This window comes from Trichogramma pretiosum, unplaced genomic scaffold (genome assembly GCF_000599845.2).
Source record: "Trichogramma pretiosum strain Unisexual culture from Peru unplaced genomic scaffold, Tpre_2.0 scaffold186, whole genome shotgun sequence".
Classification (NCBI taxonomy): domain Eukaryota; kingdom Metazoa; phylum Arthropoda; class Insecta; order Hymenoptera; family Trichogrammatidae; genus Trichogramma; species Trichogramma pretiosum.
The window spans coordinates 73,632-91,660 of NW_019640855.1; the positions used below are offsets into that span (position 1 = coordinate 73,632).

Here is an 18,029-nt window from a genome sequence, read left to right on the forward strand (position 1 = left end):
GACTCACCATATATACTTCACATAGTCGCGCACAAACTTCGCGAGAGCTATCTCCTCGGAAAATCGACGTAGTTAGCTCGATCGATGAACACATCGATGACATGAGTTGCTGCAGCTAATAGACGCTGCATAGGATAAACTGCGTACGATCTGGTGATAATGCGAAATTTTTTTTATTTCAAACTAATGACTACCAATTGTATTAACATTAGTTTAATGCTGAAAACTGTACACCTACACTTGCGATACAGTCGCGCGGTCGTTCTGGTGCATCATCGCACCGACTCACCATATATACTTCACATAGTCGCGCACAAACTTCGCGAGAGCTATCTCCTCGGAAAATCGACGTAATTAGCTCGATCGATGAACACATCGATGACATGAGTTGCTGCAGCTAATAGACGCTGCATAGGACAAACTATGTAGGCATGGGTAATAATGCGAAATTTTTTTTATTTTAAACTAATGACTACCAATTGTATTAACATTAGTTTAATAATGTAAACTATACACCTACACTTGCGATACAATCGCGCGGTCGTTCTGGTGCATCATCGCACTGACTCACCATATGTACTTCACATAGTCGCGCACAAACTTCGCGAGAGCTATCTACTCGGAAAATCGACGTAGTTAGCTCGATCAATGAACACATCGGTGGCATCAGTTGCTGCAGCTAATAGACGCTGCATAGGATAAACTGCGTACGATCTGGTGATAATGCGAAATTTTTTTTATTTCAAACTAATGACTACCAATTGTATTAACATTAGTTTAATGCTGAAAACTGTACACCTACACTTGCGATACAGTCGCGCGGTCGTTCTGGTGCATCATCGCACTGACTCACCATATATACTTCACATAGTCGCGCACAAACTTCGCGAGAGCTGTCTCCTCGGAAAATCGACGTAGTTAGCTCGATCGATGAACACATTAAATGAAATCGATGAACTCTTCAAATGTATTGTTTTGCTATTTTGACATAGCTCACATACGTGCAAGCTACATGTAAACACAGCTACTCCACGCACTAGCATCTTAGACATTATAGATAACACGTCTTATAATACAGTACGAATGGGTGTGTCTGGCGAGATGTTTTGGTAGTTCTATGAGGTATTTGGTACATCATTGCAAGATGTAAACAAATAACACCTCCGCGCACAAGCATTATATATGGGATATATGAGGGAAAATCCTTAAAAATTTTTTTTTCATTTTTTATCAATTATGGATCTTTATGCATTCATAAACAGTGAAGAAAAAACAAAATTGAAGATTACAGCTGAAATGAACAAAATGATGAAAAACATAGCGTGTTTTGCACGCTAAATGATAAGAATTACTTATCATATATTAGAAATTTGTCGATTACTTTTATTATTCTTTAAAATATGCATTCGTGGTCCAATAAACACTTGCTGCCATGATCTCAGTGGACGTCAAGAGCAACTACCTGTTATTTCCTGGGTCCTGTGAAATCAGAAATATGACAGATTTGATGATTTCAGAGCTCTATTCGGTGCAAAAAAGATGCGATTTTAACGTTATTTACCGTAAACAATTAATTTAGCTAGTTTTCAGTACAAAGCACCTGGGAACACGTTAAAAAACGAAAATAAAGGTATTTTTCTCTACATTTGAAGAAAATATATAGACTTTCATCATAATCAGTTCCCATGAAACGCCGGTCAAAAATAAGAAAAATAAGGGAAAAAACTCATGCTTCGGGCGTTTTTTAGGGATGTGGACTCTTGGAAATCCATTCGGGACCATTTTTCCCAAAAAGTACATGCAATTCCTTTTCAAATGACGCCACCCTCATTATTTTAGCTATCTTTTAGCGTCGGAAAATTGATTTTGTCCAATTTCTGCGCTAAAAGTAACAGTGTGCGCCGTTTAACGATTTAAAAAATTCCCAAGATTCGCTGAGATAAAGCTATTTTTGTACGATGCATTTTTTTAGCTTAAAATTAAATAATTCTGAGCAAACAACATTTATCGAAAAACAAGCTTTTCCGATTGTTGAATCTTAAGCTTAAAAAAACGTACCGTACAAAAATCACTGTACCTCAGCGAATCTTGCGAAATTTTGATGTGTAACATCTTATGGCTCATTGGGTAGGCTAGTGAATCCGTGAAAAACGAGCGAGCGAGTGAGCGCGATAATCGTAGGTTTTTAGTCTCAGTAGCGTCTGTTTGCTTCTCGCGCCGTGATTGGTCGACGCCAGGCAGTATCGAGTGACTGCTTGCTCGCTTCTGCTGCGACACGCCCAGCACGGGCTAGCAGTACTCGGCAGTCAGCACTCATGTCTATGAAACGTACAATGTAGCGTTGTGTATTTCTGCGTCTCTGTCTCTCGCTCGCGCGTTGCGTTTTTATGCGTGTTGATCGGTCAAATAATAACTCGAGTTATTGTATAGCTTCGCGCACATGTCTACAATCGTAAATCTTAAGTCGTAGTGTTCTGGTACACTTATTTTTATAAACTTACGTAAATATAACTACAAATTTGTTAGTGAACCGAACCTTAAGCTCAAAATTATAAAAACTAAATTGAAAATTTAAATTAAACTTGAATTCGTTTTGAAGCGGAAGTAATGTAAGTAGAGGCCGCGCAAGCAGCCTCGGCATTCATTAATTTAAATCGGTAAACGGCGTTGGAAAGTGAGAAAACAACCTATCAGATAATTGCATGCAATTTTTTTCATGAGTGATTATACTCAGCCATTTTCTTGACGAAACAAATATGCTTTTCGATTTTTCAATTTTTCATGTCGTTCTTCGGGATAAAATCGTTGATTTTGGTATCGAAATAATCTTTAAGCTCATACTAATATATACCGTTGAAATCGTCATAAAAAATCCTAAATTTCAGCAGTGTCAAAAAATTTTCTAAATTTTTTCTGTATATTTTTTAACGTTTACAAGACGATTTTTTTTTACGCAGAATAAAGATATCGAAAAAGTGTATTTTTTTCAATGAAATCGTCCTCCTAGGTCAAAACTGACTACGGAATTCGATTCTACACATAAAAATGCGTATAAGAACGTCTTGTCGACATAAATTTTACCTTCTGAGCAATGTTAGCAATCAATTATATTATTTCCATTTTCAGAGCGATTATGCTAAATTTTCGAAGCACGTTTTTAAACGTCAACAGCCTATCGACACCAGTTCCGATCACTTTTTTGACTTCTGCAGCCCTCTTTTTTTCATCTGAAACCATGAACTTTCAGTTCAGCCATGAGCCCAGGCGATACAAAAATTTTTTGCAAAAACGACCCGGTCTAGTACACACGCTCAAATACTTCACCGATCGCATAAATTTCATTTACGCTCGCGACTTATAATCCCGCGCATTCCACGAAGATATCTAATGCCGCGTCGTTTAGTGCATAAAAATCATGCTACGGTCCACCACGCACTCGCCACTGTTGTTCGCTCGTACACGTGTCAACTTGCCACAAATTTTTAAAGTCTGCTTCGAGTATGATATGCGACACGGTGGCTTTTCGAGGCCCTGCCACCGCCGCTCGATGAACGCGTGGGCTCTGACTGGGCCTCACGCGAAAAATACAAAGGGGAAAAGGAAGGCAACACAGGGTAGAAAAGAAAAATAAATAGAAATTTATTTTATATTATTTATTTTGATAATTGCGTTAAAATTTAATTTAATGATTTGCGCAACTCAACCGGCTTTTGTTCTACTCGCATACACTCTCTCTCTCTCTCGCACACCTCGCAAATAATGTTTACTGGCAAAAACCTCCCGGCTGGGCTGTAGTCCGGCTTTGGCCCCGACGGTGGTCGACACTGGTGGATGTCGCGGCTGGTGGTCCTGGACCAAAGTCTCGGTTTCGCACCTGGCTTTCCACACACACGACACTTCTGCACTTGTTAATCTCTCTCTCTTTCCTCACTGCTTTGCTCACTCTCGCCTCTCTCACACACTTCCTCACGGTACTCGCAGGTACTTTTCACTCCTCACTCTCTGTCTCACTCGCACGTGCCTTAACTCGCTCGGCAGGGAAAAGATCTCGCAAAAAAAAGTTACTCGTCCGCGCTCGCTCGTGGTCCACACGTGAATGCCGCGCTCGGCCTCCTACTCACACGCATAGCGTGTCCGGCGCGGCGCGCTCTGGCGGGTTTTTACAGTTTTATATCCGGCGCGATATATGAATTCGTGATTCTTTCGGTCTGGCTCTTGGCGGCGGCTCGTCTTTCCTTGGCGATTGACCTGCAAAATAATATGTTTGTTAATATGCGTCACTCATTTCTTATTGCCTGTCAATTCTTCTTATACTTCTCTGCCTTTAGCTGCTCGGCACAATCACAGTGTCACAGTCCTCCCTGCCAGACTGCAGTTCAACCCTTGGACTTGCATGTCGATTCACCGGGTACCTGATACCGAGCAGCTTATTGACATTTACTTACTTTTTATTCTGGCGCAATTTCGTTGGTTTTTATCTGGCGTGGTTTCTCTGGCGTTTTTTCTGTCTACGGCTTACTTCTCCTTTCTTCCGACCGATTTCTTCCGACTCATTCAGGCGTGATAGTGCATCGGCGACTTTCATCAATGCACCCTTCCGATGTATCACTCGAAAGTTCCACTGCAGCATTTCTAACGCCCAACGGGCAAGTCGACCCGTAGGGTCCTTTAAATTGCGGAGCCATTGTAACGCGCTGTGATCGGTGATGACGTTGAACTCGTAGCCCTCGACGTACGGACGTAATTTCTTTATAGCCCAGAGTATCGCTAAACACTCCTTTTCTGAGGTACTATAGTTTCGTTCCGGCGCTGTCAAGACTCGGCTGAGGTATACAATCGGGTGTTCGCCATCAGCATCTTCTTGTACAAGTACTGCTCCGTTTGCGATGCCGCTCGAGTTATATAATAATAACTATTCTTTACAATATATATTATATTAATATTAATCTTATATCATTTATACTCATATTATTCTTTTATTATTTATAATCGATATATTGATTTATGGCTATTGTAAGTTATATTGGGACTTCTTCGTATACATGTTATAAACATAATTAACAATGGTAAAGGAATGTAAAATTCATTGATCGTCGCCAACTTGTACATCATATGTAAGTTGTCTCCGACAGACAATCAGTTCTATCTTGGATCTCGTCAAGTAAAGACGTTAAATAAAAGTACTGATTAATTAACTTCATAAATAAAGTTATAAAGTTATCCTATCAATTCCTACTTCGGAAACAAAACATTATCAACAGATAATTTAACTCTCGCGTCTCATTGTATGATGAACGGCTTGGCGAAGTCTGGTCTGGCTAATACAGGCGCAACTGTCAATGCTCGTTTTAACGCATCGAATGCTTCTCTTTGCTCCTCTCCCCAGACCCACGGCTGTTCCTGGCGTAGCAGTCGTAGCAAAGGTATCTTCACGCTCGACACGTCTTCGATAAAACGAGCGTACCATCCGACGATTCCCAAAAATCGGCGTAGTTGCTTCACGTTGTCTGGCGTTGGATACTCCAATATCGGCCGTAATTTATCTGGATCGATGCGGAGGCCCTCATGATCAAGCATATATCCTAAATACTTCACACAAGAGCAGAAGAACTCGCACTTGTCCATGTTGACTTCGAGCCCGGCGTCTGTCAGACGACGCAACACCTTTTCGAGCCACTCGAGGTGAGCGTCTGCGTCCTCGGTGACGACTATTATGTCATCGAGATAGTAAAAAACGTGCGGCTCGTATTCTGGCCCGAACAAGTGATCAATTAACCGGCAAAATGTCATTGGCGCATTGACTAAACCAAAAGGTAACCTGCAAAACTGCCATAGGCCCGATCCGGCTACGGCGAAAGCAGTATATTTACGACTGCTTTTTTCCACGGGTATTTGGTGATAGGCGGCTTTGAGGTCGATTTTAGAGATATACCTGGCTCTTCTCAACTTATCGAGAACGGTGTCCATGCTGGCCACTGGATAGGCGTCTTTTATGGTTTTCTTGTTTACTTCTCTAAAATCGATACACATCCGAAACTCATCCGAATTTTGCTTACGTACAAGCACGGGCGCGCTGCAATAATCGCTGGCTGATCTTTCAATTGCACCTTCTTTCTCCCACTTCTTGACTATTGTTTTTGCAGTCTGCCACATGACTGGCGACATCCGGCGTAATTTCAGTTTGATCGGCACATCGTCAATTAATTTGATATGATGTTCGATCAGATCAGTTTTTCCGGCAGGTGTTCGGCGCTGAGCGAGTATCTGTTCGACTAATTTCATCATGGCTTCTCTGTGTTCACCGTCGATGACTTTCAGTGCAGCACACTCAACGAATAAGCTCGGTATCGCAGTGCTCGTGTCCGCGCTGCATTCGTGCCAGGGCCCTTCGTTGCCTCGCCACAGTCTTCGACCTAAACGCAAGTCTGCATCCAACGCTCGACCAAGATCCATACCTAGTATCATGTCATGTTCGATCTCTCGCACCGCTTTACAATTCAATATCACCGACCTATCGTTCACGCTGAACGTCATTTTCACGGCTCCGAGTGCTCGACTAATTTTACCGTTGGCCGATCGGACTAGTGTCGAGCTCGGTTTGAGCTTCGCACTGAGTCAGTGGGCGAGTCTCGGTCCTAGTAAAGTTCCCGTCACGCCTGGATCGATCAGCGCCGAGACATTCTCACGTTCGATTTGTACGGCAATGAAAAGTCTGTTTTCGCTGCATATACTGGCTAAGTCAATGATATCGTCTATCCGACTGGCATGAGCGACGACTGTACTCGGGCATTTTATGTACAGACAACGTCGTCGTCTGCTCTACCGGCTGTGCGAGTTGTGTGTTCAGCGACTTTTCTGGCTCTGTCGGCGTCACTCTGTCCCGTATCGATGTTATCGGGAGAACGTTTACGGGCTTGACTGTTGTTCTCCCGGTTTCGAGTTTTCCTGCATTTTCTCGCGTAGCGTGCTGCAGGCCGGGCACGTTAAAAATGTTATGTTCGGCGCATTACAAAACTGGCAAGCTACCGGCGGCTTCGTCGGACAGTTTGTGCAGTTCCTCGAGAGATGACCATTTTCATTGCAATTATAAAAACGCACCTCGGGGCAGTCCGACGCTCTGTGTCCGACACGCTGGCATTTGTGACAAGCTCCTATGAATTCGGCTGCCGCAGTCTCGCTGACATCGTTCGCGTGCGCTGAGCTGTCTCTTCGCACAGCTGCGTTTGTCGAAGAAATGCCTCTATTTGCTTCGGTCGCGACTGGCGAAAACGTCGTCCGCTGGGTACCACGGTACATATGCGCGGATGTGTTCGCTCTCGCGCAATTTTGCGCGCAGTAATCTCTCTTGTAGCACTCGGAGCGATCCGTCCAGGCTCTTTCTCATTCGGCGGAGTTCAGTCACAACTTCAGTGTGAGGCAGAGCTAGAATCTGACGCTTCAACGCACGATTGTCTCGCGCCGTCATCAAATAGTTCAGTAATCTGCGGGGTCGGCCATGATGAGCGTGGCTTCGCGCGATGGCTTATTTACTGTCGTTCGGTCTATATGTTCAATGATACTGGCACGAATGTAGGAGATATCAATCGATCTATATGTATCGATATGCGTCCGAGAAATCTGGCATAAATAACTCGTACGACATTGGGACTCTGGCGTAAGTCGTTCGTCTGGCTTGTGGGATCGTGTTCGCTGTTAGGAAAAAAATATTGATACGCCGAAAGAGGGAAAACTTTCTGGCGCAGCTTACTGGCGGTATTCGCCGAAACGGCACTGCCGCTTCGCTACTTGTGCGTGCGTACGTGATCTGTCGGTGCCACGAAATTGCGCGTTTCTACGAATCCGGCTAGTCGTTTGTTAGTAAAAATAAGTTTTCGTGTAAGTCTCGATCCTTCGCGAAACTACTCGAACGTTCGACTCTGATCGCTGTGAATACGGTCCGAACAGGTCCGCGCTTGTTTTGGCTAAAAGTCAAACGCGGCGCGTGTATTCAGGCGTAGTCCGTATCTCTACACGTATGCACGACTCTGGCATGCCACTGGAGTGGTTGTGTTTCGGTCTTTTCCCGGCTATGCGCGTTCGCTGTGACGGCGTGCCTCGTGATTCCACGAAACTGCCCGACACGTTCGCGCACGAATGGCGGCGTACGTTCTTTTCGTTCCGACTTTTGGAAGAACCGACTTTTGTTTAAACTTATTTTCTAGTCATTCACTCACATGCACTCCGACTCTAATGTGTTGCCTTTCTTCGCGTTCCCACAAGGGTGATGCCAATTGCGACACGGTGGCTTTTCGAGGCCCTGCCACCGCCGCTCGATGAACGCGTGGGCTCTGACTGGGCCGTACGCGAAAAATACAAAAGGGAAAAGGAAGGCAACACAGGGTAGAAAAGAAAAATAAATAGAAATTTATTTTATGTTATTTATTTTGATAATTGGGTTAAAATTTAATTTAATGATTTGCGCAACTCAACCGGCTTTTGTTCTACTCGCATACACTCTCTCTCTCGCACACCTCGCAAATAATGTTTACCGTACCGAAACAATTAGTGATGATGATCCGGCTCTGGCAAAAACCTCCCGGCTGGGCTGTAGTCCGGCTTGGGCCCCGACGGTGGTCGACACTGGTGGATGTCGCGGCTGGTGGTCCTGGACCAAAGTCTCGGTTTCGTACCCGGCTTTCCACACACACGACACTTCTGCACTTGTTAATCTCTCTCTCTTTCCTCACTGCTTTGTTCACTCTCGCCTCTCTTACACAATTCCTCACGGTACTCGCAGGTACTTTTCACTCCTCACTCTCTGTCTCACTCGCACGTGCCTCAACTCGCTCGGCAGGGAAAAGATCTCGCAAAAAAAAGTTACTCGTCCGCGCTCACTCGTGTTCCACACGTGAATGCCGCGCTCGGCCTCCTACTCACACGCATCGCGTTTCCGGCGCAGCGCGCTCTGGCGGCTTTTTACAGTTTTATATCCGGCGCGACATATGAATTCGTGATTCTTTCGGTCTGGCTCTTGGTGGTGGCTCGTCTTTCCTTGGCGATTGACCTGCAAAATAATATGTTTGTTAATTTGCGTCACTATAAGTATTGCCTGTCAATTCTTCTTATACTTTTCTGCCTTTAGCTGCTCGGCACAATCACAGTGTCACAGATATCATCATCCCCGTATCGACACGCCCATCAATCTCTACCTGCACCGTCAGTGTGCCCATCGTCCGCGACAGCACTGGCGTTGTAACGGTGGGATCTGGTGGGGGCTTATAATGATAAGTCGTAAAAGTTCGGTAACAAGTATTTGTTGTTTAATTAATTAACTAACGATTAATTATTTACAAATATAACAAATAAATCAAGCAAACAAAAGGATTTGAGTTTAGTTAAAAAGAGCAGAAAGCAAAGAAAAGTATTACTTTGATTGCAAAAGAAATAAGAAAAGCTATATCTTTGATAACGTGAGTGAAACTAGTAAGCAACAAAAGATTCATCAATATTAACAATTAGCAAAGATTGATCTATGATAGCCAAGCAAGTAGTGACAGGCAAAGCGGACACAGGTGCGTTGGATGACCCGTTGGTCGGATAGGACCGGACAGTCGGTACCTGGAACAAAGTGAGTGTCGGTTCGTATAAGTATCTATCTATCGAAACAAGTGTCACACATAAACAGCCTTGGGTCGGTCGGTGAGGAACGGAGGAACGGTACGGGGATCGGGTCGGGGATGCTCACGTGTGCCCACGAGAGTCGGAGAGAGTGCGTGTGCTCACGCACGGAAAGGTATGATTGTGTTACGTGTGTTAACGTACACTGCTTGATGCGTGTGCTCACGTATCAAGAATCAAGCTTCTCACTTCGTGTGCTCACGATTGTCGCTCGCTTTGGCCAGAGCCAAATTTGCCTTACCGCTGCAAGTCACCTGCTTATATAGGCGGGCGCCAGCGGTGGGGGCCGCGCGTTGCCTAGCAACGCGAGTACATGCGTGGGGCCTACAGCGGCGCGCTCGTCTGCTCCGCGGCTCGCTCAGCTGATCGCGTAGCAGACGAGTGTTCGTGCGGCCACGTACGTGGTCGTCACATCACCCCCCCGGTCAGGAGGCTGAAAACTACCGGAGTTTTCACTCTCCTTTTACAGGACAGCACAAAAAAATAAAAAAAAATAAAATACTCTTAGTGGTCCCACGTGTCGTATGTTGCCGGTCTTGGGGTCAATTCGTAGTAGTTGTTTGCCTCCCTTGTGTCGGATGACCCATTTTTTTGCACCCAGCTGAACCTCGACCAGAGGGCCGCCGGGTACTTGTCGCGTCACCATGGTCCGTCCCTCCCGTGCTCTCTTGTCCGCCGCCTCGTGTTCCTTCCGTTTCAAAGACTTTCTCCACTCATGTACTTGCTGGCGGCGGCGGTTGGAGAAAGTTGGTTCTTCCATATCGATGAGCACGGGAGTACGCCACTCCGTCATGGATGGTCTCGTCGGGGGCGTATCGTCGATGGTCAGGTCCGTCGTTCGTTCTGTCAGCGTCGTCCAGTCCTCCTCGGACATCGGGGTCTCCAGCAGGTTCCGCATCATCACCTCGTTTAATGCGTCGAGTTCCTGCTGGAGCTCCAATTGTTCCGGTGTAAAACTGTCCATGTCGAGAAAAAAAAGGAGGGAGCGAAAGAAAGGAGTGAGGTTATGGAAGAAAGAAAGGAAAACGTTCGTCACTGTCGGGTCGGTGTGTTGTGCGTAAGTGCAGCTGTAACTGTAACCAAAAAACTTTAGTCCTAGAACAGCTTAAGGTCTTTTACGTGAATGAGGTTCGTAATTTTCCCGTTCCTTTTGAGATCGAAAATGACCGGTGACACGACCTTGTGGACTGTGTAGGGTCCGTCGTATTTTTGTGATAGCTTCGCGTTTTTGTTCTCGACTTTGTTAGACAAAACGTATGATCGCTTGAGAACTTTGTCATTTAATTTAGGTTTCCAATCCCGTCTGCGTAAGTTGTAATATTTTTGTTGTTTTTGGAAACTCATCGCTTTATTTATTCGCGCTAATTCTATCGCGTCTTGCAGATTCTCTATTCTGTCCCCTTCGGTGATTTTTATTCCAGGCTTTCGCCATTCACTGCCAGGTGGCGGTAGTTCTCGGCCAAAATTAAGATATGCGGGTGAAAAACCTGTCGATTCGTTTGTCGCGGAGTTGAATGCGAACGCTATTTCGGGTATGTATTTATCCTACTTTTTGTGGTTATCTCCGGTGTATTGCGCTATCATGGTTTTTATTGCTCCATTTGCGCGTTCTACGGCGTTACATTGCGGCGAGTACGGTGGCGTTTTACGGTGGCTAATGCCGTATTTTTCGAGTAAATTGTTGAATTAAATTTTAATCCCAATCAGTTTTATTATGTTCAAGATTGATAGAAGAAAGAACCATTTGTGAAATGCGAAGGTAAACCTTAAAAAATGTACTGCTGGAATATGGCTGGAATAGAAAATAATACAAAAAACCATTTGGCAAATTTGATTCCTTTCCGTACTAAATTTATCCATTGCAGAGTACCTGTAATTTTTTTATGTAGTTACTAGTGGCAACGTTCGTTGCATAAAGCTGAGCGACGTTTGTTTAAAATGTGTTTGTTTTTAAAATTTGCTGATTGTACACTGAAAATTGGCTTAACATGTATAATACATTAAGGTCGTATACGAGATAATTTTTCCATTACGTTCAATAGGCCGCTAGTACACACTCCGCATTCCACGTATGCGAGAATTCGGTGAATATATATGAGACATTACACTCCAAATTTTCAAATCTAATAATCGCACGGAGATATCAGTTCCTAATGGCTTACATACAACTCTAGTGTGCATCAATCGAATATTTTCAACAACTATATATATTTATTCTAATACTTGAATCTCAGTGTATTTGCAATTTGTATGCCGATTTCTTGGCGATACTATGTTTGTTCATGGGAACTGCGTCATGTATCATAGTGATCACAGTTCTTATCGCATCTGCGTTTGGTCTTTGTCTCTTGTTGTGCGAATGGAATAAGAGTTTTGGTAGGGGAATAGGCGTTTCACAAGCGTGCACTGCGTAGTTTGCGACGGCGTGCTCATTGCTTTGTGAACACTTGACCAGTTATAACCTCAAAATGGGAAAACGCAAAGTTGAAGACGCACCACCATCTCCTCTAAAAAGTGTAAAATTCGACGAAGATAACGCACGCAGCGATAAAATTGTTAATATCAAGGCTATGATACAAAAGTGAGTGCGTTTTAATATAATTTTTGCTTGCATTTCTATCGTTCATTCATTCATTTATATAAGCTGTAATCACTGTGATTCATGTACTTGTACCGATGATTTTTTGTATCCATTAGATTTTGTTTCGTCGAGAAAGTTGTCACCGTCACCCCAATACGCGAGTGCAATAGATGTACTCTATTCTGTTTTGACCTGCAAGACGAAACAGGTATAGTTCGTTGCGTGACTTACAACGACGAGGCAAAAAGATACTTCCAAATGATTAAGGTAAACTTTATTGTAAAATTTACTTTAGTTGCAAGTTTCTCAATAATTTTTGTTGCCTGCAGATAAATATGGTTTTATACATATCCAATATGAAGCTGAAATCAGCGAATCGCACATTAAACGGAGTCGATAACGATTATGAGATTAAAATTGTAAGTGATTCACGAGTTCAGCAAGTATATGATGTGCCAGATGTCGAAGCGAGTTATGAATTGTATTTCACGAATTTCACTGAGGTATGCGATAAACCACCAAACGAAGCAATAAGTAAGTTTCGATTTATGTAGATCACTTTTAATTGAACAAATCTACTATTTTAATTGTATACCATCTTGCTTTTAGACGTAGTTGGAATTATAAAAAAGGTCAGCGAAGTTGAGAATCTTACATCGCGTTCTGAGCAGCCGTTGTTAATCAAACGCGCTATTACCTTGATTGACGAAACTAAAAATACAGTATGGATATACTTTTTTACTCATCACTGTCTATTAATGCTGAACAACTATTAATTTTATAATCTACTCAATGTTTTGTACAGATACAACTGACTATATGGAGCCAGCTGGCCGAGGGATGGAATTATAAAATCAAAGACATTATTACCTCAAAGGAGTTGGTATAAACGAGTTTATGGGCTTTGTCAACTTAAAGGCGTACGCGTCAACGGTGATTTTGTGCAATGACGAACATCCTAGGACAGCAACGTATGTAGTTTCCACGTTTTATACTTCGTAAATCATAATTTTGGTTCTCATTGAAATTTTCTAACATTTTTGTTCTTATGTTTTTGTGTTCACAGATTAAGTGGTGCTTTGGCCAGTTTATTTCCAGACAATTGATTACTAACTGTATATCTCCAAGACGCGTATGTGATGTATAAACTTTGTTGTAATGATATTGCATCGTACGTTGCTAGTGATTACGCGTATGTGATGTATAAACTTTGTTGTAATGACATTGCATCGTACGTTGCTAGATTAATTATGAACTTGTTACTGATATTATTATTAGTATCATGTTTAATTTAGCTTCATTGAATAATGTGGTTTTTCAACGATGGTGTTATATGTTACTTGATTACGTGAACTTAACACAGTACGACTCGTTAACGTTCTTTGCGTGATGATATAATACTGTTATAGTAATGTTGCCGCTGCGGGCCGTAGAAATTCAATGAGCTGTCCTGGCTTGTGGGTTGCGGGAAAAAGCCAAGAGTATGCACACCTTTCTTTTTAAAACTATAACTTTATTAAACAGTGTTCGATAAATTTGAGACCTAACGCGATAGGCTCCAAAAGCTCCGTTGCTGGACTGAGAGTAGCGACCGTCTATTGCTAACTAACTGCTCTTATTCAAATCAAAATCACCTTCTATCACCGCTCGTTGAGCGCTCTCACTCAAAATCCCTTCTCTCACTCCAGCAACCCTGTCCGAAAGCGCCAAAACCCAACAAGTAATGTTAACTTTTTTATTTTTTTATTTTTTCATTGTTATTTTTGTTTTTCGAATGTAATACACACTGATGTATTAAATATTTACAGGTCTTGATTTGTAAGTATTATACAACGTTGCGATAGTACAGCGTTATCATAGCCAAGTGTACAACTGAAATGTTATGTCTCTATTTATTGTCAGTCTTTTTTCTACGTAGGTTACTCATGTAAGCAAATGAAAATTAATCTATAACGATTATACATATATCTGCCTATATATGTAGCTACGTGTAATAACGACAAATATTGCTGAGAGTATAAAGAGCTTTTTATTGAGTTCCTCTCGGTGTGGCAGTCGTAACTTAACTAACTCGGGGAGAGGAATTTATGTATCTCCCGAGCAACAACAAAACAAAAGGCAATGTACAATCAATAGGAATATTGGATTGTACATGCAAGAACGACTTGAAGTGCGTCGCCGTACCACCCCCTAGGCAGTACTGTACGCTAGGTAGTGGGTGCAAAATGAACATGACGAGTCCGCCGCGTAGATGATGATGGAGATGCGGGACTGGAAGCACGCGTAGAGACACAAGCCGAGACGTGTGAGGTAGTCGACGGAGGTTGATCGCCCAATAAAAATGCGGGTTTCACACGATCCACGGAAACAGTCGTGGATTTCCCGCGGATGTTCAGCACCAATGTCTTCTCCGAACACCGCAAAACTTCGTAAGGGCCAGCATACGGAGGTTGCAGAGCTTTCAAAAATGGCCCTTCACGAAGGAACACGTACTCGCAGTCCTTCAGCTCTTTGTAGACGAACACTCGAGGAGTACCGTGCCGAGATGTTGGAGTAGGCTGTAGCTGCGAGAAAATGTTCTGTAATCGAGAGACTAATTGAGACGGATCACTACCCCCAGGCAGTGCAGAGGATTTAAAAAATTCGCCCGGTAGACGTAAAGGTTCTCCGTAAACCAGTTCGCTCGAAGTCGCAGAAATATCTTCTTTGAATGACGCTCGAATTCCTAGCAAAACAAGTGGCAAAGCTTCTAACCAGTCCTCGTGTTGATGCGACATGATTGCTGCTTTGAGGTGTCGATGAAGATTTTCGATGAGGCCATTAGACCGGGGGTGCCAAGCGGTCGTTAACCGAAGGTGAATGCCAAAAACGCTAGTGAAGTCCTTGAACATGTGCGACGTAAATTGTCCACCTCGATCTGCAGTCACGACATTGGGGCACCCGAAACGAGAAATCCAAGCGTTGAGTAAACCATTACAAACGGATTCCTTCGTTGAATCCTTAAGAGGGTACACTTCAGGCCAGCGGGTAAATCGATCAATAACGGTCAAACAATACCTACAAGATTGAATCGTAGGCAGAGGGCCGATTAAATCAATATGTATGTGCGAAAATCTCTCAGTCGGCTGCGAAAATACTCCCAACGGCCAATGAACATGTCGAGTAATTTTAGTCCTTTGGCACGGTATGCATGCCCTTGCCCACGCAGTACAGTCTTTTCGCATCGAAGGCCACACAAAACGAGCACTTACCATTTTATAAGTACTTTTCACACCTGGATGATTCAAATCGTGAATTTTTTGAAATGCTGAACGTCGAAATGGTGCCGTCAGAAAAGGTCGTGGTTTTCCAGTTGAGACGTCTCAGAAAATTGATGTTGTAGATCCAGGCAAGGTGACTTGTTATAGTTGAAGTGAAGAATGAGGATCACCGAGAAAAGTCTTCAAGAGTTCATCGCTGTCTTGAGATTTCGATAATTCTTCGTAATTCAAAGTGGATTCGATTGCTGCCACGCATTCTATGCGAGAGAGAGCGTCCGCGACGATGTTGTCTGAACCATCAATATATTCTATATCTGTGGTGAACTGCGATATGAATGATAACTGATTCAATTGGATCGGTAGTAATTTTTCTTTCTTGAGCGTGAATGCGTGGATGAGTGGCTTATGATCTGTATAAATCTTGAACGAATATCCTTCCAAAATATGCCGAAAGTGTTGAACTGCTTCGTACACTGCCAAAAGTTCACGATAATATGCAGGCCAACTGCATTCTTTCAAAGGTAATTTCTTGGAAAAGAACGCCAAGGGGCGCCACCCGTGGTCGACAAATTGCTGCAAGCATGCGCCGACAGCTACGCCTGATGCGTCGGTAAAAAGGCTCAAGGGCGCTCCGACACGAGGATGAGCGAGTACCGCGTGACAGATGATGCCCTCCTTGCAACGCTGAAAACTTTCTTCAAGCTGCGGTGACCAAGGCACCGGCTGAGAACCTTTCAACTGAGGATTGCTAAGCGCACCGTGGAGAGGTGCTTCGAGTTCAGACGCATGAGGAATGAAACGACGATAGAAATCGAACTTCCCGATAAAACGACGCAAACCTTGAGCCGTCTTGGGTAGAGGGTAGTCGACGATTGCTTGAATACGCTCAGCAGGGGGACGAATACCATCAGTTGATACTGTGTAGCCCAAAATAGAACGGAGTCAAGACCAAACTTGCATTTATCAGCATTGAGAACGAGGCCGTATTCGTGTAAACGTGCAAATAACTGACGAAGATGCTGCTTATGCTCTTCTTTGCTTCGCGAATACACAAGAATATCGTCGATATACACGTAGCAAAAGGGAAGCCCACGAGTCACTTCATCCATGAAGCATTGGAAAGTTTGACCTTCATTTTTTAATCCAAAAGTCATAAAAGGAAATTCATACAAGCCAAAAGGTGTCGTGATTGCTGTTTTACAGATGTCATCCGGGTGTACAGAGATCTGTTGGTACGCCTTTACCAAGTCAATCGTAGAGAAAATCACACAGCCGTCGATGTCATTTGAAAAATCGTGGATATGTCTGACAGGGTAACGATCGGGTAGAGTGCGGCTGTTGAGGGAACGAAAATCACCGCAGGGTCTCCAATTATTAACGCCTTTCCGTGTCAAATGCAACGGCGATGACCAAGGGCTCTCCGATGGACGGCCAACACCAAGTTGTAGCATTTGATCAAATTCGTCCTTTGCGATCTTGAATTTTTCAAGAGCGAGACGACGAGGACGACAAGAAACAGGCGGCCCTGGAGACGTGCGGATATCACGATCGCTTTTACACTGCATTCCATAGACGGGCGCAGGTGCCCAATGGCATTGAGACCAGTCGACATATCGATTAAAAGCTTATCGCGGCAATCCGGAAGCAGATGATAATGAGCCAAAAAATCGGATCCAAGGATCGGTGATGATACGTCAGCTACGATGAATTTCCACATGAAATCTCTCCTGAGACCTAGGTTGAATTTCAGATTTATGTATCCATAGGTCTTGATGACGCTGTTGTTGGCTGTACTGAGTTGGAGGTCCACGACAGCACGACGGTAACGAAGAAAACGCTTCGGAAAACAGCATAAATCCGAGCCAGTGTCGACGAGGAACTGTTTTTTGGTGTAGTGATCGACAACGAATAAGCGGCTGATGGACGAAGGACAGTCAGTCGCCGCTACTGACTGTTTTTGCCATTTTTTACATCGCATAAACATTTCTCGGCGTCATCTCCGAAACGACGACAGTACCAACACAAATCCTTCTGATTCTCTGCTGAACCACGGAAATCTCGGCGAGAACTTTGAGAGAGACTGCGACTACGAGCTCGCGGCTTCTCACGATGACGAAAACGGAGAGCGCTCACTTGCTCAGAATCATGTTCAACTGCATGCACGGTGGAGAGCGGCGAGATTTCCACGATTTTATCCGCCACGTCTGAAAGCTGCTCCAACGAAAGCTCAGGTCGAGTTGTCAACACAGTTTGGACGTGCGCGGGTAGTCGTCTCAGCCACAAATGACGTAGGAGATTCGGTTGCAACGGCGTTGGACCAGCCAGCGATTTCAGGTGTCGCAAAAATTGTGATGGCTGACGATCACCGAGCTCTTCGTCGTGCAGTAGCTGACGGACGCGCTGCTCTTCCAATGATGACAGTCGATCGATCAACTGCTGTCGTAGATGCGTGTACGGCTCAATGACCGGCGGGTTGGTTATGATGGGTCTTGTTCAAAATTCGGAACGATTAATATTCGGAAAGTTAGTTT

The 18,029-nt window shown here is 43.8% G+C and overlaps 2 protein-coding genes across 2 annotated transcripts; one reads left to right on the plus strand and one right to left on the minus strand.

Moving 5' to 3' along the window:
- The first annotated feature begins 12,125 nt into the window (after positions 1–12,125).
- LOC106659238 (replication protein A 70 kDa DNA-binding subunit-like) lies at positions 12,126–13,127 on the plus strand. The gene is made up of 5 exons (XM_014381666.1): positions 12,126–12,238; positions 12,355–12,505; positions 12,568–12,772; positions 12,848–12,960; positions 13,044–13,127. Exons 1-5 carry the CDS (start codon positions 12,126–12,128, stop codon positions 13,125–13,127), a joined length of 666 nt encoding a protein of 221 aa, XP_014237152.1.
- Positions 13,128–14,445: 1,318 nt separating this feature from the next.
- On the minus strand, positions 14,446–15,015 carry LOC111694667. The gene has a single exon (XM_023463615.1). It carries the CDS (start codon positions 15,013–15,015, stop codon positions 14,446–14,448), a length of 570 nt encoding a protein of 189 aa, XP_023319383.1.
- Between the last annotated feature and the right edge of the window lie 3,014 nt (positions 15,016–18,029).

Bases quoted from the DNA above. Each gene is read 5' to 3' on its own strand.
- LOC111694667 (XM_023463615.1), bottom strand. From the start codon at position 15,015: ATGTCGCATCAACACGAGGACTGGTTAGAAGCTTTGCCACTTGTTTTG.
- LOC106659238 (XM_014381666.1), top strand. From the start codon at position 12,126: ATGGGAAAACGCAAAGTTGAAGACGCACCACCATCTCCTCTAAAAAGT. The intron at 12,239-12,354 runs GTGAGTGCGTTT...TGTATCCATTAG, and splicing joins ATCAAGGCTATGATACAAAA to ATTTTGTTTCGTCGAGAAAG. The intron at 12,961-13,043 runs GTATGGATATAC...TGTTTTGTACAG, and splicing joins TTGACGAAACTAAAAATACA to ATACAACTGACTATATGGAG.